This window comes from Vombatus ursinus, unplaced genomic scaffold (genome assembly GCF_900497805.2).
Source record: "Vombatus ursinus unplaced genomic scaffold, bare-nosed wombat genome assembly UNPS02014821.1, whole genome shotgun sequence".
Classification (NCBI taxonomy): Eukaryota; Metazoa; Chordata; class Mammalia; order Diprotodontia; family Vombatidae; genus Vombatus; species Vombatus ursinus.
Window position 1 is genome coordinate 20,239,777 of NW_020954599.1, and position 21,745 is coordinate 20,261,521.

Sequence of the window (21,745 nt, forward strand, 5' to 3'; positions counted from 1 at the left end):
TTGTATAATTTTAATATATAGAATCCCACCTACTTTTCCTCTGAACTGACTGAAATATGTTCTTCTAAATTCTAGGGTGTATATACCTAATATTCTTCTTCTTTTCTATCACAAACTTGAAGTAGAAATGGTCACTTTTTTCCTTAAAATTTCCATAATTTCTGAGTCCAACCAGATTTAGAATAGAATTCCCCTTTGTTATTCCAAAGGCAACAATTAATATTTTTATGGGACTATTTTCTACTACAGTGTTCATGATGACTATTCCACCATGAAGATAATTGCATCTTATGTTCTTACATCTGTTGTAACAAATGAGGAGGTAGAGAAATTCTATGTGTAATCAGATAAGACCCAACAAATTAAATTTACTTTAGACTTCAATCCTCAGTGACATCAATGCAAAAGTAAACATAGGGAGAAGGAAAAAAAAAAAGCAAAAATAAAAAAAAATCTTCGTTCATGAGTAAGAAATAAGAGAAACCAAAGGCTCATGGAAGATTGAGAAGATTTATGCTCATATTACAAAATTACTTTCTTCAAGCAAAGAGTAAGGAATGGGATATACCAGATAACATTTTTTAAAAATGAAATTATATATTTTGAAAGACAGAAAATGACTGGATTCCTACATCAAAATAATTTCCAAATCAGTTTTCTGTGCATAGTCAGATTTTTAAATTTGAACAAAGAAAACATATACATATAATTAAAGCAACTCCAAACATACTTCTTTAAACCAGCTATCAATGCCTCAAAAAGTGAAACAGATAAAAGAACAGATATCAATATAAGCTATCACGTTTCCTAAAGAAATTTAACTGATGGAAATAAACCACCACTATCACGAGACTGAAAAAGTCTAAAAACTATTTTATTCAACAAAGACTCGACCACTTTGTTAAACTGGGAGAAGAGAGACCCAAGGGTAATACCAGTTGTCTCAGAAAATGGTAAGATGCAACATAGGGCAAAATAAATCTACAGTAAGTTTAGCATAAGACATAAGCATTTAGAGATTGAAACTAAAAGACCAATATCACAACAAAAGATACTAAATATTTGTTAAGATTATTATAATACACCCGTCTCTCTCTCAATGACAGCAGAGCCACCATATTGGGGTAGTACAGACCATGATATACTTTATGATGATGACAGAGCTAAATACAAGAATAACAGCCGGACCACACAAATTTTAAAAAGTGGAAGACCATACCAGATATGACTCATTTTGAGGACCATGAGAGATACAGTCTAAAAGAACAGAGAGTCCAAGACATTTGGGGGGAAAAGGTAACAGAAAGAATATCAATAACTCTTAACCCCCATGTCTGCTTTTTCATATATAGAAAATTTTATACTAATTTATACATGTATTGAGGATATACTTACAGGAAGGTAGAAGGGAAAAGGCAGGCTCTCACAAATGATATTCTATAGCAGATCACAAATTTGCAGTCACACAATTGACTGAAAGGCACAGAGAATATAGGATTCTATACTTATTTGTTGAATACTGGGGGTGAAATCACAGAAAAGCCAGCATGAGATAGTGGATAAAGAGCAGGCCTCTGAGCAAGGAAAATACAGGTTAATACTCTGCCTCTGAAACATATTGGCTGTGGGACTCAGCACAAGTCACTTAATTCCTCAGTGCTCTAGGCTACTCTTTCAGACCATAAATCGCAGAACTGTCTACCTGAATTGGTAAAGGGAGTTTTCTCACTTTGGAGTGCCCTATATTAATGAAATTACAAGTCAAGTCTATTTCTACCCTATTTGTTTTTAAATAGAGTAAAATGTTACTTTAAAGATTCTCTTCCAACCAGGTGTTTGCCATGCAAGTACCACATATAAGAACAGAGAGAACCAGGATCAACATCCTTTGATTGCTGATTTTAGAAGAGTAGACCTTAGCTTCACAGCTCTAGGAAACTCAGAGGTCATCAAGTCTAACCGTTCGTGTTACATTTGAGAAGACTGAGGTTGATCATACTAAATTCCTTGCCCATGATCACGCAGGTGATAGCAGGCATCTCAGGCTTGTTTTAAACTCATGTTTTCTGACCCCAGAGTTAGCATTCTTTTCCGTTTACCATTCTTCCTACTAATATTTGTTGTTGGGCATGTGTTCCAGTCATGTCCAGCTCTTTCTTGGCAAAGATACTAGAGTGGTTTGTCATTTCCTTCTCCAGTGATTTAAGGCAAACTGAGGTTAAGCTACTTCCTCCTAATATAGTAGTTGCTAAGTTGGAACTCATTTTCTTCATGAAGAGTGAGGAGGGGTCAGATTAAATGAACTCCAAGTCACCATGCAATAGTAACATTCTAAGTTTTGACTTTTACATTTCAAGCACCTCATGAGATAGGATGTGAATTTGTATGTCAGAAGAAGTGACTGTCAGCCTTTTCACTCTTTTTACATAATTCTCTTAGCTATGTATCAGGTAAGAAGTAGAAGAATGTATTACTTGGCTAAGCCATGAAAATTATATTTCAACTTTGCCAGAGTTCTAATCAAACAATGAACATTTACTGAGCACCTAATATGTGAATAAGGCATCATGTCTGATGGTCTCTAGATTATACCAAAAAAAAATCTAAGACAAGGTCCTGAAACCTAGAGTGGGCTATCTAGGTGGGGACAAAAAGCACAAATGCATGCTAACTTAAACTGTGGTTAAATAATAGCTCAAAGCAACAATTTGAGGTGGGTCAAAAGAAATATGCAATTTAACTCAAAAAGAGGGTACTGGAAATAAATGTTACAGAAGTTCAAAGGAAAGAAGACTCATTATACGTTAAGACAGTTTCATAGTTGGGGGGAGGGGTTGAATTGGGCTGAACTTGTACAAGCAAGGAATAAGGAGGGTCAAAGGGCATGTGATGCCTAGTAATTTTGTGTATGATTCCAAATTGCTTTCTAGAATGGCTACATCCATTCACAGGTTAGTAGTGATACATTAATGTGCCTATTATCCCACATCTCCTTGAACATTTAACATTTTTCCTTTTTGTCATCTTTGCCCCTATGATGGGTATTAGGTAGAATCTCAGAATTAATTTAATTTGCATTTCTGTGATTAGTAGTAATTTAGAGCATTTTTTCATATGGCTATAGATAACCTGAATTTCTTCTCTTGAGGATTACCTGTTCATATCCTTAGAATGGAAGCAGCTAGGTGACTCAGTGGACAGATTGCTGGGGCTGCAGTCAAGGAGACCTGAGCTCAAATCTGACCTCAGCCACTTACTAGCTGTGTGAGCCTGGACAAGTGATTAACCTCTTTTTGCCTTAACCCACTGGAGAAGGAAGTGAGAAACCACTTCAGTGTCTTTGCCAAGAAAACCCTATGGACAGTATGGTCCACAGGGTCATGAAGAGTCAGACACAACCAAATAACTGAATAACATCCTTCGAATATTTATCAGTTGGTGAATGGCTCATTCACATAAATTTGAATCAGTTCCTATATATATTAGAAATGTGATGTTTATAAGAGAAATTTGCTGTGAAGATTTTCCCTACTTAATTGTTTCCCCTTTGATCTTAGCTTATTTGATTTGTTAATACAAAATCTTTATAATTTACGTAACGAAGATTATCCACTTTATCTTTTGTGATCCTTTCTATCCCTTGTGTGGTTATGAACTTTTCTTCCATCCATAGATCTGATAGGAATTTTCCCCCATGTTTCTCTAATTTGTTTATTATGTGACCATTTATATTTAGGTCATGTATCCATTTGGAACTTTTCTTACTATAAGGTGTGAGACATTGTTCTAAATCAAATTTCTTCCACACTGATGTCCAGTTTTCCAGTGATTGCTTATCCCAGAAGCTGGGATCTTTGTGTTTATCAAAATATTAGGTTGCTTAGATTCATCTGCTTTTGTATGTTTGCACATGATCCGTTCCAAAGATCAATCTCTCTCTATTTTAATTAGAACCAAATTGCTCTGTTTTGTAGTAGAGTTTGAGATCTGAAGCCACTTGATACAATGACTATACATGATTCTAGAGCAGGCCTGTACAAACTGTGGTGGGCCAAAGGATTTCGAGAGGCTTACAAAAAATGTAGAGGAAAACACCTTCTACATTTTTCGTGGGTCACCCAAAATCCACAAGTTGTGTAGGTCTGTTCTAGAGGAACAATGATGACACACACTATTTACTTCCTGACATATACGCACATACATTACAGTAGAAATAATGTCAGGTGTCACATATATCTATATCTATACATATATACATATATATATACACACACACACATACATATAAACAGATAGATAGACAGACAGACAGATAGAGTAGGTATATAGCTGAGGGAATTTGTTTTGCTTGACTGTGCATTTTTGTTTCAAGGGTTTTGTCTTCCTCTTTTTTTCCTGATAGAGTGGGTTTGGGAGGGAGACAAAATAAATTTCTATTCATTAAATTTTTTCTAAATAGAGGGTGATTTTTTTGGGGGGGTGCTACAAATGTGGAATGTTGCATTTATTTTCAGGTGAGGTCACTGTACTGTTAATTTTGCTTATTTTTTTTTGTTTGTTTCAAAGGAGCTCTCATGGAGTGGGGATAATTTGGAAATGTTTGCAATGTTTTCATCAAAACAAAACATGTCAACAAAAACTATAAAAAAGGAAGGAGTAAGGAAGACAGTCAAGGTTTGGAGAAGATGGTATATGCAACAGTAAAGAAGTAGAAAAGTATAGGACTTGTTTTGAGGTACAGTAAGTAAATTAATCTAAAATTTGGGAAGATGAATAATAGTATCATTAATAGAACTATAGAAGTAAGGAGGGGACATTTCTTAGTATTTTATTTTAGGCAAGTTGAGTTTGAGACAATGACAGAATAGACTGTTAGAAATTGGGACTAGGGGGCAGCTAGATGGCGCAGTGGATAGAGTACCAGCCCTGAAGTCAGGAGGACCTGAGTTCAAATCTGACCTCAGACCAAACACTTGACACTTACTAGCTGTGTGACCCTGGGCAAGTCACTTAACCCCAATTGCCTAAAAAAAAGAAAGTGGGACTAGATTTCAGGGATGAATTTAGGACTAGGAATATATATTTGGAAGCCTTCTCCATAGAAGTGATATCTGAAACCAAGGGAAGGAGTGGAAGGAGTGTGATCAACAAAAGACAGAGAAAAGCGTAAGACCAAAGACAACAATGAAGAATAACATTTAGGGAGTGGAAGGTATTTTTTTTTCAGTCATTTTTCAGTTACGTCTGATGCTTCATGACCCTGTTTGTTTGTTTGGTTTTTTTTGCTTGTTTGTTTTTTGCAAAGTTACTGAATTAGTTGGCCATTTCCTTCTCCAGCTCATCTTACAGATGAGGGATTGAGGCAAACAGTGTTAAGTGACTTGCCCAGAGTCACAAATTTGATCTCATGAAGATGAATTTTCCTGACTCTAGGCCCAGGGCTCTATCCACTGTACTACCTGGCCTCCCCTGTGGAACAGGGGAATAGAATAGGAGGCAAAATAGGAGAGGTCAAATAAAAGGAAGGAGAATGAGATCGTATAACATCATGAAAGCCTAAGGGGTCAGGATTAAGATGCAGAGCCAATGAAGAAAGTTTTAGAGAAGTAGGAAGAAAAAACAGTAAAAGTGGTAGCTACAAAGAAATGTGAGGAGAAATTATTTAGAAGTCAGAGTTAGCCAATGAGGTGAAATACTCCTAAGAGTTCAGAAGTTCTCATCATATTCAGACCCCTGAAAGATGGGGAAGAGGTGGAAATTTTACTTATAGTTGGCTCTCTAATGAGAGATTTAAAAGAATAATGGATTCTCAGGGATTTAAATCCTGGAAACTAGCCTAAATGAGATTGATTTTTTTCCTTCTGGGTACTACTCTGTGCTAATGTAACACAGTTTATAAATTGCCATGTGGCTAAAAAGATAGACAGTGGGTAGAGACATGGTGTCAGTACGAAAAATAGGTGAAATACTGGATGGCCTCCAGCCTATGTTTTGAAAAATGTCAAGAATTCCATTCCCTCTCCCCACCATCACATGTCACCTATCAGCCTGGTATGGTGTCTAAAATTCCCACTATCAAAATGGTTCCTAAGCATTGTCTTTAATGTCTCCAAATGCTAGAATGCAAATATGTTCCATTGAAAAGATAGCATGTTACTCCGTTGGTACCCATTATCCAGAAGAGGTAGCTGACAGAATGGTATGAAGGACAGGTCAATTTTGAAGAAGGAAAAAGGAACCCAGGAGTGTGGCACACGTCTATAATCCCTACTACCGAGGGAGACTGAGGCTGCTGTAGCATTTGAGTTTGTGAGTATTGAGCTAGAGTAGCCAATTGGGTATCCGCAGTGAATCTAGCACAGATATGATGGGCTTACTCTCATGAGCAGAGGGGCTCCAGAATGCTTAAGAAAGAGTGACCCTGCCTGGGTCAAGAGATGTGCTGATTAGTATGGGAATTGGGCTCGGGAGAGGTCATTACGCTTCCAGACTAGGCAAGACCGGAAGATCCGGTTTCAAAAAAGCATAAATTAAAAAAAAAAAAACCACGTAGAACATGGAGCACTGTCCCAGAGGGCAGGCCTTGTTGAGGCACATGGAGCTTAAGATGAAGGACAAGATAAGGTTATTGTGCTTGGGAAGGGCATCATAATGTCATATATGGGGGCAAGGGAAGAGAAACAGAGATAAACTCCTGAATTCAGAACTTTGCCTTGAGTATGCTGTGATTAGGCAAAAGTTACAAAATCAAGGCTATCCACCCCCTTTTACTTGGAGAAGGTGTTTCCACTTGCTTTTTGTCTTTTTTTTTTAAATCCATCATTTGCATGGTGCCCTGTTTCTACTGGTAAAAACTAATTGAAAATGTAATGGTTGCATCTATGTTCTTTGAACTCAACCGAGTTGTTGAGTTCAAAGAACTCAATCAAAGAATTAGAAATAACAATGTATAGAACCTGTATTGTGTACCCACAGGGCAAAGAATTACTGTTTTGCCTTTCAGAAATGGAATAATCATCTGAAGGAGACTTAGTGGACCTTTAAAAATAGTAGTTCTTATTAGGTTCACACAATTCAAAATTCCACAGAAAGAATGTATAAGTAAAATGCTGCCAAAGCCATCATCACGGAGACAAGCCCAAAGAACATTCCTTCTTTAGGAATCCAGGGACTTTCATCTTTGTTATAACACTTGCTTCAATAGAATCATTTTTAAGGTGGAATTAAGGCCGTTCTTTGCAGCCAGTAATATTTAACCTAAGTGTGCTTGGTGGGGGGATATGTCTTTATAGGTTTGCTTCCTATTTTCTATGGTCCTACACCATTGCAGTAAACTTGTTTTGAGATATTTAATTGAGAATTCATTCTTATGTTATCTCAGTGCCTTTAAGAGTTCTTTCTCCTGGTTGTTTCTAAAGTGATATGTTCTACTAGACTTTATCATCAGTGAATTTGAGAGATTACCTTCAGTTTAGAGAAATGAGGAAAATGAAGCCCAGCTAGGTGGCACTATGGAGAAAGCACTGAACCTTGAATCAGGAAGACGAGCTTCAAATCAGAAGCAGGGTCCTTTTGACTCTGGGCAAGTCACTTACTCCCTGCCTGCCTCAATTTCCTCACCTGTGAGATGAGAATAATAATAGCCCCTAGCTCCTATGGGTGTTGGGAGGATAAGATGAGATAATATTTGTAAAGTATTTTGCAAACTTTAAAGCACTACATAAATGCTAACTAGTATTGGCAAATGATATGTCATCAATCACAAGCTAGGTAGAGACATCAATTCAATTCATAAGATTTTGTAGTGGAAGAGATATTAGAGGCCATCTAGGTCAGACTTCTCATTATACCTCAGGAGGCAGCTGAGGTGGTATCTCCTTCAAGGTCACAAAGGGAGTATTGGCATCCAAGTCAAGCATGTTCTTTGACTCCAAATCTGAAGTTCACTTTATTGCCTTCTGTTTAAAATTTACCTATTAATGGCCATTGTTAATAGCCATTAAATGACCAAGTTAGGAGCCGGGGATACAACAACAAAAATGAAAGTAGTTCCTGCCCAACCTGAAATTCTGGGGGATTGTGGAAGAGGGAAGGAAACAACATATACACCAATGAATAAATTTCTCTCTGTCTCTCTCCCCCTCTCTGTATAATTACTACAAAATAAATGGGGGGGGGTGCACGTTAATAACTGCGAGGACCAGGAAAAACTTTGTAGAGGAGATGACTCTTAGGCTGACTAGAGCTATGTATTCCAAAAGGTGGAATTGAGGGGGAAAGTCTTTCAGGCTTAGGAGATTGCCTATATAAAAGTGCAGAGGTGGAATGTGGAATATCCAGTATAGCAAAAAGCAAGCACACCAGGAATGCGAGAATCTGAGTCTCCTGGCTCCCAACCTAGGAAATTCTACTAATCATACCACTGACCTGCTTTTTAACCTAATTTACAGATGGCTAGATAAGTGGTATATGGGGCAGCTAGGTGGTGCAGTGGGTAGAGCACTGGACCTGGAGCCAGGAAGATCTGAGTTTAGACACATACTAGCTGTGTGACCCTGGGAAAGTAACTTAACCCCTATTTGCTTTAGTTCCATAAAATCCATTAAATGGGAACACACTGGAGAAGGAAATAGCAAACCGCTCTAGTATCTTTGTCAGAAAAATCAAGAAAGACCTTAGTCATCAAAGAGACTTTAAATGGAATTAAGCAATTTCATAAGGGTGACTCAGTGTACTAAGTTAAGGTAGGTGAAGGGTAAAATGACATAAGACACAGGTGTGTATTTGCCTTAAAGAAAACTACCTAGCTTGTGACAGATGACATATCATTTGCCAATACTAGTTAGCATTTATGCAGTGCTTTAAAAGTTTGCAAAATACTTTACAAATATTATCTCATCTTATCCTCCCAACACCCGTAGGAGCTAGGGGCTATTATTATTCTCATCTCACAGGTGAGGAAATTGAGGCAGGCAGGGAGTAAGTGACTTGCCCAGGGTCAAAAGGACCCTGCTTCTGATTTGAAGCTCATCTTCCTGATTCAAGGTTCAGTGCTTTCTCCATAGTGCTACCTAGCTGGGCTTCATTTTTGTATAAACCAGTATACAAGATTAGATAATCTGATTTCTAATTGTAGAAAAGATGATTGATTTTCCAAATTGGGAGGGGGAAAGAGTGAGTTTTTGTTGAATTGGGAAGGAGAGAGCAAGGTTTGAGGTCTTTCCTGTCCCAGGATTGGAAGATACTGATTAATTGCATCCACTGGAATTTTATGAAACAATAGACAGCTTATACCATCTATTTCCTCATGAGTGATTTGTAGAACAACAAGATGGAGGAAAATACATCAATATTCATGAGATGGAATCTGATTGGTTCTCTTGATTCTCACATCAAACCAACTCCATTTTGTAACATGCCTTCATTCTACTTCCTCATTAGGTTCTAGTCCTGTTCTGGATATATTGGCTTTATGACTCTGGGCAACTCAACTTCCCAGAGCTCTCTAGCCCAGTAGCATCAAACTCAAATAGAAATGAGGGTCCAACATATTCATATATTCCTTTTTAAATTAATTAATTTTGTTACATATTTCCCAATTATGTTTTAATCTGGCTCCTGTCTCACTGTGGAATGCTGTGGGCCATATGCTGGGGTCCTACTCCCCTCTTTGTTTGATATCTCTGCTCTAAGCCAATCCTAAGATTCTGAGTTGCTGAGAAGTTATGCAGACCTGTATTGGTAGAGTGAGTTTCCTCCTTAGGCATTTCTGTGTATCAGTGAAATCACAGATCTGTTGCCTATCCCTACTGTTATGGAACTTTTACTGTAGAGAAGCAATAAGCACATTATGGTGGAGAGCACTGGATTCAAGTCCTGGCTCTCAAGCTAACATTGATTTACCCCATGCAAAGCTGCTTTATTTCTCTTCCTCATTTGTAAAATAGAGTGGTTGGACTAAATGCCTTTAGAGTCCCTCGTGACTCTAAAGTTCTATAAATCTATAGGAAAATATCTTTTTCTTCTTAAATTGTCAGCTCAGAAGAATAATTCTTTGAAGTCTGAGTGCTTCTTCATCTACAAATGTAGTCACAATGAACTTTAAATATTTTTTCAACCGACTAAAGATTAAGGTAAATGCAGTGTCCTGAATCAGCATATTTCAAATTATAGCTTTTGTTCACATTTGGCAACTTTCATCCCATGAAGTCCCTTCATTTTCCTTTCTGGGGTGGGAATAATGCCAGCCAAGAATATATAATGCCTTTTATTGGAACAGATCTGAATGTGCTTTACACAAACTCGCTCCTGGCTGTTGGATGGCTCAGTAGCTTTCTGTTTTCTGTGTGACATGTCTTATTCATATACATGTTTCACTGGTCACTTAGTGCGGAATGGGGAAATGATCTTGGCCCTTTCGTACATGTGGTATTTTTTAACTACAAAAATAAACTATAACCCCAAATAGCTCATTTAAGTGCCACCTGCATCTCTCACTTTACATTAAGGAACTGTTTACACCAACAAATAACCAAATGCAGATTGAAATAATGTGTTCCAAATAGGAAAGTTGCATGGGATAGAAGGATATCATCTTTTGTGAAAAAGCTACACTGTAAGTTGCCTCCTAACACTGTGTGCAGGTTCAACTTTGAACTATGACTTTCAGTTAATAGAAGAGGCTGAAAATATTTTACATACCAATCAGTGCTCAACCTAGCATAAGACATAGAGCAGTAATTATTACTCCGGACACCAAATTTACCCACCAAAATCATATATGTCAGCGTCAGGAGGAAATAGAATTAGGGAAATTTAATTTTTAAAATAATCCTTTAGAAAATAAGCATACTTTAGTTGTTTTGTAGTTCAAGGCACAGATGATACTTATTCAATCAAGATTGTTAATTATTAACCCAGAAAGCTAACTCACATGTAAGGGTGACTCTAATAATTAATTGTGTTTCAAAGGGAAAGAAGACATTATTGATCACCTCTTATCAAAAGGCATAGCTTTCTGATGCCAATTTAGGAGGATTTTCAAAACATTAGCATAGTCAATTAAGGCTTTCCAATGAGAAGAAACTCGACTTCACATTCAACTTAAATGTGATTGCTTTCAAACAGAGCCAGCCCAAACATGTCAACACAATATAAGTATAGAGGTACTTACAAATCAAAGACTAAGTAATGAAACCCCTCTTCAGATATGCTGTCATGGAGTCGCACTGTCAGGAAGAAAAGAAGAAAGAGACTTACCGTTACTTGTCAATGAGACCATTATTACTGCAAGTGAGAAATCAACTTTGCCTCTTCCTTTTCCTTCACGCCATGTAATTAATCTGTTACCAACTTGATGACTCTTTGTTTGAAATGCCCCTCCCCCACACCACCCCCAATTTGCCTCTATTTTTACCATCCCCACCATAATGATGCAAGTCTAGGCCATCATCACGTCGCAATTGGATTATTATAATAGCTTTCTAACTAGGAAGCAACCTCTTCAATCTGCTGTTTTAATCTATCTTCATACCACCACCATTTTACTTTTCCTGAAACATTTTGTTCATCTCATTCCCTACTGAAGAATGATCATTTGCCATTGACATCTGTGTAAAGTCTATAGCACTGTGCCTGGTTTTGAAGGTCTTGTCACACAGTCTGTTCCTAGCTGATCCAATTGATATCTCACTATCTCAATGCAGTTCAATACAATGATCATTTATCCAGCAACTACTAGGTGCCAGGTAATGTTCTAGGTCCTAGGAATAGAAAGACAAAGGCAAAATCTTCTGTATATGCAAGTAGCTTACATTGTGTTGGGCACACAATATTTTCATAAATAAATACAAAGTAGATGGGGGAGAAAAGGAATAAGCATTTATTATGTACTTATTATGTACCAGGTACTATGCTAAGTGCTTTGTAAATATTATCTCATTGGATTCTCACAATAACTTTCTAAGATAGGTGCTATTATTACACTCATTTTATATTGAGGAAATGGAGGCAGACAGAGGTTAAGTGACTTATTCAGGATCACACACCTAGGAAATACATGAGGCTGCATTTGAACTCAGTTCTTTCTGATTCCAGGCCCAATACTCTATCCCAGGAGGGGGGAAACTGTGGCCTTGAGGCCCCATGTGGCCTTCTAGGTCCTTGGATGTGGCCTTTTGAGTGAATTCAAGTTTCACAGAACAAATCCTTTTATTAAGGGGATTGAGTCTATCCACTGTACCACAAAGTTGCCTTTTAAAATGAATTAGAAAATATAGAATATATTTAGAATATAGAGTGAGTAATATATAGGAATATAGAGTGAGTAAGAGCACTAACAATCAGAAAAATCGAGAAAGACCTCTTGTGCCTCCTATACGGTAGGCACTGTGCTGCGCATTTCACAAATATTATCACATTTGGTCCTCATAATAACCCTGTGAAGTAAGAGCTAAGTGACACTTATTTCTTAATAGAAAACAATAATTAGGCCCTTGTTTGAAAATGTATAGATGAGGGTTATTATCAGCATCTTAAAGTGATGGTAGGTCAGTTTTTCTGCCTTTTTACAATTGATATATCAAGTTAATGTCTAGAACAGAGCTGAGTATTTAGTCATCAAAGAGACATTTAAATGGAATTAAACAATTTCATAAGGGTGACTCAGTGTACTAAGTTAAGGTAGGTGAAGGGTAAAATGACATAAGATACAGGTGTGTATTTGCCTTAAGGAAAACTAAACTAAGAAATTCTAGGCTTCTAAAATAGATGAATATTCCCTTTACAAAAGATTTACTCCAAAAGTCTTTTAACTAATATTATATTACAAAAATCATACTTCTGTCCAACTCAGGGACATACCTACTTGATGGTTAAATAACTTGCTCAAGTTCAAATAGGCAGATCTTTCATTTGGAGAGCCTATTCTCTGTGGTTTAGAATTTGGATCTGGTTGGGTTAAAGGTATTGTCAATATTGTTTGTCCTTCATTTTCGAAGTGGACCAAAAACATCAGGAAGTGATTTCTTGATTTCACATGAACTGGATTTATTTTCTTCAGTATTTTTTTTTTTTGGAGTCTCTTTTTGCAAGCTGTTGACTTGTTTTTCGTGATTATCTTGCATCACTCTCAGTTTTTCCTCTACTTCTCTTACTTGCTTCTCAAAATCCTTTTTGAGCTCTGCCATGGCCTGGGACCAATTTATATTTTTCTCGGAGGCTTTGGATGTAGGAACTTTGACTTTGTTATCTTCTTCTGGTTGTATGTTTTGATCTTCTTTGTCACCAAAGTAAGATTCTATGGTCTGACTCTTTTTGCACTGCTTGCTCATGATCCCAGCCAATTACTTGAGTTATAAACTCTTTATTAAGGTAGGGGTCTGTTTCCAGTGTGGAGAATGTACTGTCCCAAGCTTCAGGGGTTTTGTGTAGCTGTTTTCAGAGATATTTCTAGGGACCTGTAAATTTTCAGTTCTTCCAAGGAGGTATGATCAAGCCTTTTCTGGACTGTGATCTGGTCTATGAGTGACCACAAGTACTCTCTTCTGTCTTGGAACTGTGAGGAGGATTTCCTCTCCACCACCACTAGAAGCCCCACCATGCCAGAGCTTCTCCTTGCCCCAGGACCACCACCCAGAACTGTGCTTGATCCAAGCACAGGCAAAGCAAGAGAATCCTGCCTCAGCACTGGCAAAGAGATCCCTGCAATCCCCCTCTGATCAGTCACTCGATTCCTCCTCAGTCGGTGGGCTGGAAGCTCAGGAGGCAGCCGCTGCCCTGGGGTCAAGCTCGGGGACTGAGGCTGACTGTACTTTTCTCTCTCACTGCAGACACAAACTTTTCCTACTGCCCTTCTAAGTTGTCTTTGGTGTTCATGGGTTGAGAAGTCTGGAAACCGCCTCAGCTGCCAGTGATTCAGTCCTCTGAGAACTGCTCCAGGTTCACTGAGGCCTATGCACCCACGCTGAACTGCGTTCCTCTCCTAGCCCGGTGTAATGTACCTTTCTGATCAACTATCCAGGTTGTCTTGAGCTGGAAATTTGTTTCACTCTGTCTTTATGTGGGTTGTGCTGCTTTAGAATTTGTTTAGAGCCATTTTTTACAGGTATTTGGAGGGTTCTGGGGGAGAGCTTAAGCAAGTCACTGCTTTCACTCAGCCCTCCACATTAATTGGATTTAAGTGAAGGAGAGTTGCACAAAGTTGTCTGCCTCACTGTCTCTTCCAGAGTTATCAAAGTCCAGTGGGAAGACAAAATCAGGACTTGTGATGGCTTAGGATGAAGTGGATGACCTTGGTGACTTTGATGTCTGACCAAGCTCTAAGCATTTCACAGTGCCTATTGAAGCTACTTTCATGGCTGTTGGAACAAATTGCTCTCCTCTACCCATTCGGCTGGAAGAAGTCTTTACATGCTTAGGGCAGACATCCCCCTAACTCACTGATTGGTTTGAGGCCTGTCAGTTACCCTCAACCTGGTTTAGCTCATCTGTCAAGACGGTTTTACCAGGGTGTGGCCACTACACTTGTTACAGCTTCTTAGAGCCACAGGTCAGAGTTGGGGGCCCTATTGGATACCAAAGGTGCATGAGCAGCCCTGAAAAGGCAAGCCCTCACACCAGAGGTGCTAGTCCTCCCCGAACACCCCACACATTCCTTCACAATGACAAAAATAACATTTACATAGGATTTTATAATTTACAGAGTGTTTTCCACTCAAAACCTTGTGAGGTAGGCAATGAGATTAAGATTTATACCCAACAATGATATCACAAACAAAGGCCAGATTTATGCTGTATGGCAATCCCATAATGGGCATTGAAATCCATGACCACATAGCTCTGTTGGAACGGAACCTTGAATCAAGGTCTTCTGGTTCAAATGTTCTTTTTACTATATCATGCTGCCTAAATTAACAACCAAATTAAGTGAATTCCTGTGCCTAACTCTTCATTCAACTTTAGAGCACAGCAATGCACCCTTAGGAATTGAACAGAGGCAAAAAAAATTATTTTCTTTATATCTGCCCTGATCCTCTTCCAGAGCTAGACTATTTGGGAATTGTTTTGTCCATAGTTAGCTTTGTGACTCTTTCCTACATATTTATAAAGTTGTATGTCATTCAAGGAATATATGAAGTGTGACCAACTACAATCAATGTGCCTGCTGCTTTTTATTTGGCACATGGAAGTTGATGAGTGGTCAGTTTTTAGTGAGATCAATGTCAACACAATATAAGTGTTGCAAATATAATGCAAATATATTTCAGGGCTGGGTTACACATAAGGTGTCATGAACATGTCACTGAAAATTAGTTTATTACCTTTATTCCTAGAAAGTTAACTGGTTAGGGAAGAGAAAACAGGACTAGGTTTAGGGTCCAGAATCAGACTAAGAAGGATACATCAACTAAGGGAGTCTGGGAAGCCAGAAAGCAACATGATGAAGTGAGAGAATGTACAAAAGGGAAGGTAAAAGGTCACCCAAACCCACATTTTTTCAATGTCTTGTTTCAATGTCTTTCAACTTGGAATAATAATATTTTCTAGGTTACTTGATCAGACTTTGACTAGAAGCTATGGTGAATATACCAGTTTAACAGTTACCACAGATGTCAATCAAATCATCAGTCTATTCTTGTCAGTTCAACAAGCACTTATTAAATACCTACTGCATGCCAGGCACTATGCTAAATTCTGGGAATAAAGAAAGGCAAAGAACAGTCCTTACTTTTGATGTTTTCATAGTTTAATGGTGGAGATGATGTGTAAACAACTGTGTATAAACATACAGGATAAACTGAAGCTAGTCTTAGAGGGAGGCATTAGAATTAAAGAGATTTAGGAAAGACTTCATGTAGAAAGGAGGATTTTAGCTGAGACTTCAAGGAAGCCTAAGAAGCCAGGAGTAAGAAACTGACTTAGCTAAGTGATTTTGTTATTCAAATTACCCAATCTATAATCCAGTCACTAAGTAGCCAAACACGCAAGTTTGCTTTAGCAAAATGTTTCCTATACAGTAGATACTTACCAAACATCTACTGAATTGAAGTGAATGGAATTAATCTAAATTTCTACAAGAGCTAGAATTTCAATATCTCTTACCAAGAAGAAATTCTATCAAAGTTGGTTTAAATTAGAAAGGTTCCTCCTGGGGGGAGGGGGACAAATAAAATGAAGTCCTCTCAGCTCTTAATTTGCATAATCAACATTTATCTTTGAGAATTACTACTTTTGTTGTTTGACTATGATAGTACAAATATGTATGTATATCATTATTTTAGAAAATGAGTAGTTTAAGGGATTTAAAATGCTTTTGCCTTCCATTTCTACAATACTGGTTAAAATATAATCAAGATGAATTCTGGTTTGCTTTAGGAGAAAAAAAATAATTCTTATAATTTACTAGAACAGTAATAAAATACTAATAAGAAGTATTTTCTAAGGAACTAATTATCACTTCATGTTCTAAGATATCAATTTGCTATCAGTCATATAACTTATCAAAGAGCCATCACTTTTCTTTTTTCTGTCCTGTTAATCAGCATTAACTCTGCCAGGCACATTAGGCAAAGCAAGAAAATCATTTATTTTCATCAAGATGGAAATGTCTATATGGATAGAGAATATTTTAAGAGAGAAAAAACCTATAAGCAGACTTGTAAACACAGTCTACTGATAATTAGAAAGTCAAAATGTCATTGTTATAGATTAAATAATAGTACATTTGGAAAGTAATGACTCCAAAACACATCTTATAAGTTGAGTGGTTTTTTAGTAAAGCATAATAAATGCAGATGAAAGAATAATGTAAAAATGATGAGACAATGAAAAACAATGCTGCATAAAATGCATCCTAACTCAAATAGAAAAAAAAATACAGAGGCAGCTAGGTGGTGCAGTGGATAGACCACTGGTCCTGGATTCAGGAGGATCTGAGTTCAGACTCAGACCAGACACTTGACACTTACTAGCTGTGTGACCCTGGGCAAGTCACTTAACCTCAATTGCCTAAGGGGTAAAAATGCAAAAAAACCCACTATGTTAGAGTAGAGTGAGGACTAGATTTTGAGTGAAATTATTTAAGTCCAAATTCCACCTCTGCTACTTCTTGTCTGACTTAGGGCAAATCAATTCAAATCTTTAGGCCTCAGTTTCCTCATGGTTGGACTATATAAATTCTATTGATCCTTCTATTTCTAAATCCAATGGAATTCTATGGAATAACAATTAACATCTATACTAAAAAATGTCTACATCAGCTGAGAAAGAAAGCACTTAACCAAACTTCTTTTATAAGAAAGGAACCAAACCATTTACGGATAAAGCTGAGAAAGAAAACCACTGATTGATCTCACTAATTAACACTGATGCAAACATTAAAAAAAAAATCCTAGCAAAAATACTACAGACATAGTAGGAGTATGTGAGGTTCATACAGGGAGAGAAAAAAGAATTCTGAACCTTATTGGGAGTAAAATATTAAACATTAAAACAATTATCTATATTTCTCAAACATATTTATTGTGAAGGGGTAGGAGAAGAATAGATAAAAATGAAGAGGAGAGGCAGCATGAATATTGTTTCCCAAATACGTTGCAATTTATCTTTATACTAAATGGACTAGAATCTATAGAAAGCTTCTCATTAAGTGGCAGCAAATTTTATACATCTTTGCTTTACCTAAAAGCTATGACTGTCCTAAAAAAAAGAAAGATCTTTGGGCTTCCATAGTTATTCCCCAGCTATGCTGAAATAAATATTTTGAGCTGTTAGAGAGTTGAAAGATAATTCTCAAAAATCAATTTCTCCATTTCAGTATCTACTAATGAAAAGAATGTGCCAATTATTAGTCTAGCTAGCTGACAATTTATTTGTGCCTTTGGTCATCAAAATACGTCCAAAGGATTCCTATTTAACTACTTGGCTGTCTCTAAGAAAGATCCTAAATCAAATAGCTTCTGAAAATATAAAAAAGCATTACAGAACCTTAAGGTTAAATTCTCAGGAACAGATATACTTTATGTATTTCCTAACTTACTTTCCATCTCATTTTCACTTTTCATAATGGCTTCATGTTTTGAGTCTATAAGAACTTTCAAGCCAGTGAAAGCTATCCTAGTTAGCTCAGCTCCTTTGTCTGCCATCTGTAAAATTCCAAGGATCAACAGGTAAAACAGGGAGGAAAAAAAATGTGGGTTTGGGTGACCTTTTACCTTCCCTTTTGTACATTCTCTCACTTCATCATGTTGCTTTCTGGCTTCCCAGACTCCCTTAGTTGATGTATCCTTCTTAGTCTGATTCTGGACCCTAAACCTAGTCCTGTTTTCTCTTCCCTAACCAGTTAACTTTTCTAGGAATAAAGGTAATAAACTAATTTTCAGTGACATGTTCATGACACCTTATGTGTAACCCAGCCCTGAAATATATTTGCATTTCAAAAGAGGGCTTGGGGGGGGGGGGCAACTAGGTGGTGCAGCGGATAGAACATGGGCCCTGAAGTCAGGAGGACCTGAGTTCAAATCCGGACTCAGACCAAACACTTGACACTTACTAGCTGTGTGACCTTGGGCAAGTCCCTTAATCCTGATTGCCTCACCAAAAAAACAAACAAACAAACAAAAGAGGGCTTCCAGAGCCAACAAAGCTTTTATTTTCTTTTACTGAGACACCTAAAGGATACTCACATTTGCAAGTCACATTACTAGGCACAACCTCATTTGCTGTAAAAGAGAGTTGGGATCACCTCCAGGTTTAGCTCTACATGCTATAAGCAAGTTACTCGACTTTCATGGACTTTGGATGTGCTCTTCTTTAGTAAAATAAAGAGATAGACTGAATGATCTCTAAGGTTTCTTTCAGTTCTGAAATTCTGCAATTCTATAAACATAAACTTGTTTGTCAAATTGGAAAAAAAAATGCTTCTATTTCTTGGGGTCACCTCACTTACCTTTATGCATAAATCTAACTGTATAATGTTTATATCATTATGAAATGCAGGATTCAAAACTGATTTATTGGGTGCTGCACAAGCATCCTTGTCAAAGGGATTTCAATAACAGATACGTCTTCTGGAGTGATCTTTCATCCCCGCAAAAGAGGCTTTTAAAACGGAAGTTAACTTTCCTAGGTTCCAGTTGACTCTTAAATATTTACTTCGAGGGTCTATTATTTCTACAACATTAGCCCATCCTCTGTAGATGCATATTGCAACTTTTCTGAGCATTAGTAGATGGTCTTCGTGAGTTGGCTGATTCTAAGATGACATATGCACCCTCCACCAATGCAGCCATGCATTTGTTCTAATTCTTTCCAGTTTGAAAGGATCTGCCAGAATTTGATCTCATCTGGCGTAAGCTGCTAGAACCCACGGTCACTTCCTCATCTCTATGGAAAAGAACTTATTTACAACCACCAATTAGACTTTTATTTTTAAGACTGTAGTCATGGGTTGTCAAAGGAACATAGGATCATAATTCTTGAACTTCTCACTCTACAAGATACATCCACCTCTGTGACCTTCTCCCCTTGGAATATTCCTTTGACCTTGAGCCCCGTCCTCTGATTGATGAGTTATTTCTAAGACCTCCATTTTGAGGAACTACTTGGCCATCCAATGTTTGTGACTTTATTACTTTCCAAGTGGCGATCACGACTTTCCTGAATTTCTGCCATTCCCCTCACCCCTGTTTCTATGTGGTTTCTTCCTCCAATTAGAATGTAAGCTACTTGAAGAAGTAAGGGACATTCTTTCTTTATATTTGTATTCCCACCATTTACCACCAGGCAGGGAAAATGGTAAGTGCTTAAAAATGTTTGTTGATGATTTAGAAGGGATCTTAAGAGTATTCTAGTTCAGTCTTCTTCATTGTGGTACAAGAGTGATCCTGATGGTTCTTGAAGCTTATGGCAGAAGGGGTCCTTGAGGAAGGCTCGTCCTTCCTCAAATTGGTACCCAGGTACCCTGGACAATAGTCACACAGAATGGGCAGGAATAGAGTGGTTGCAATCTGCATCCCTGGCTTAAAGGCATGCATATCAGTGCTGTGTGGACCAGGCATTAGATGATTTAATGCTAGTAATAATTACTGACTAACTAAATCCATTTTATAACTGATAACTCATTCACAAAGGCAGTTAGGTGGCTCAGTGGATAGAGTGCTGGGCCTAGAGTCAGGAATTCCCATGTTCATGAGTTCAAATCTGTCCTTGGACACTTAATAGCTATGTGACCCTGAGTAAATCCCTTAACCTTGTTTGCCTCAGTTTCCTCATCTATAAAATGAGCTGGAGAAGGAAATGGCAAACCAATCCAGTACCTCTGCCAAGAAAACTCCAAATGGAGTCACAAAGACTCAGGCATGACTGACAAACATCTGAATAACAATTCATTTATAGGGCAGCTAGCTGGTGTGGTGGATAGAACACTGGCCCTGAAGTCAGGAGGACCTGAGTTCAGATCTGCCCTCAGACCAAACACTTGACACTTACTAGCTGTGTGACCCTGGGCAAGTCACTTAACCTCAATTGCCCCCCACCCAAAAAATTAAAAAACAAAACAAAACAATTCATTTACAATTTATAGGCTAGACCGAAATGTCTTGACTTGGGCCTTACTATATCATGAATTTATTTTTCTTCCATAAGATAAACTCCTTTTTAGAAGAAAAAATAAATAAATGGAGAAAAATGACATATGGAGGTAGCAGAATTCTTTCAAACAGAATTGAGTCTATTATTGAAGGACAGGGTTGCCAATGTTATCATAAGGTCAATAAAGAAATTCATACAGAACAGATTGTACTAAGTGCCCATAATAGCTGTCTGCCAGGGCTTACCAATATTCCAGTTACAAAGAGAGGTAGTTTTCTTTTTTTTTAGCTTCCCTATGTACAAGGACAGAAAAATTTGGATTTGGTTCATAGTCGCAATGCAAATATGTTAGCTTGTAAATAAGATTCTTTTTATAGTCCCATCAGTAGTTAATTACAATTCACAGCTACAGTAGGCTTCAGCCAGGCCAGGCTATATCCAACCTGCCAAGCCTCTCCCTAAAGCTGAATGCCAAGACTGTGCTCATTACAAATCCAAATTTTTCCTCTCTTCCTTTTTGTTAGTCCAAAGACACTTTCAACAACCAGATGTCACCACTCTAGAGAGAAATCATAGCTCAACCTTGACTTCATGTGGTATTTGTGTACATAAATGGTCATTTCTAGAGAGAAATTATTTCAAATGGCAAATGATAAAAAAAAGTATTTTGAGATCTAGGATAAAAATCAAGCTAACTCTTGCGGAAAAGATGGAACCAAGGGTGAAAGAGACTTACTGTTATAGGAGAAAAACTGTCCCTTAGAACTGCGGAATGTAGGAATGCAGTGTACAAAAAGAAAATGCCACTAAAGCTACCTGTAGCTTTTTATAAAATGAAAAGCATTCATCTAGATTAAGTCCTTGGGGACAAAAAAAAATGAATCCACTCTCTTTAAGGATGCATTACTGCGACATAATAATAAACTGAGAGGCATCTTGGCTGATCCTCAGAATCAGGAACACTTGAGTTCAAATGCTGCCTCCAGTGCATACTGACTGAGGGACCCGGAGAAAGTCATATAACCTCTCAGGGCTTCAGGCAATTCTCTCAAGGAAGGAGGCATTCAAAAAATTGTTGATTTGCAGCTCTAGAGGGACTTCCCACTCTGGGAATTCTAAATAGAGAATCAGAGGTCTAGGCTATCCCTCTACTCCA

General features: G+C 37.7%; 1 protein-coding gene across 2 annotated transcripts in view; it reads right to left on the reverse strand.

Moving 5' to 3' along the window:
* Positions 1–21,745, reverse strand: part of CAMK2D (calcium/calmodulin dependent protein kinase II delta) — a 340,685-nt gene that overhangs the window by 138,794 nt on the left and 180,146 nt on the right. For both annotated transcript variants that reach the window (XM_027837545.1, XM_027837546.1), the window contains one exon: positions 11,174–11,228. In XM_027837545.1, the coding sequence (XP_027693346.1) occupies positions 11,174–11,228 (55 nt within the window). The remainder of the gene's footprint in view (positions 1–11,173; positions 11,229–21,745) is intronic.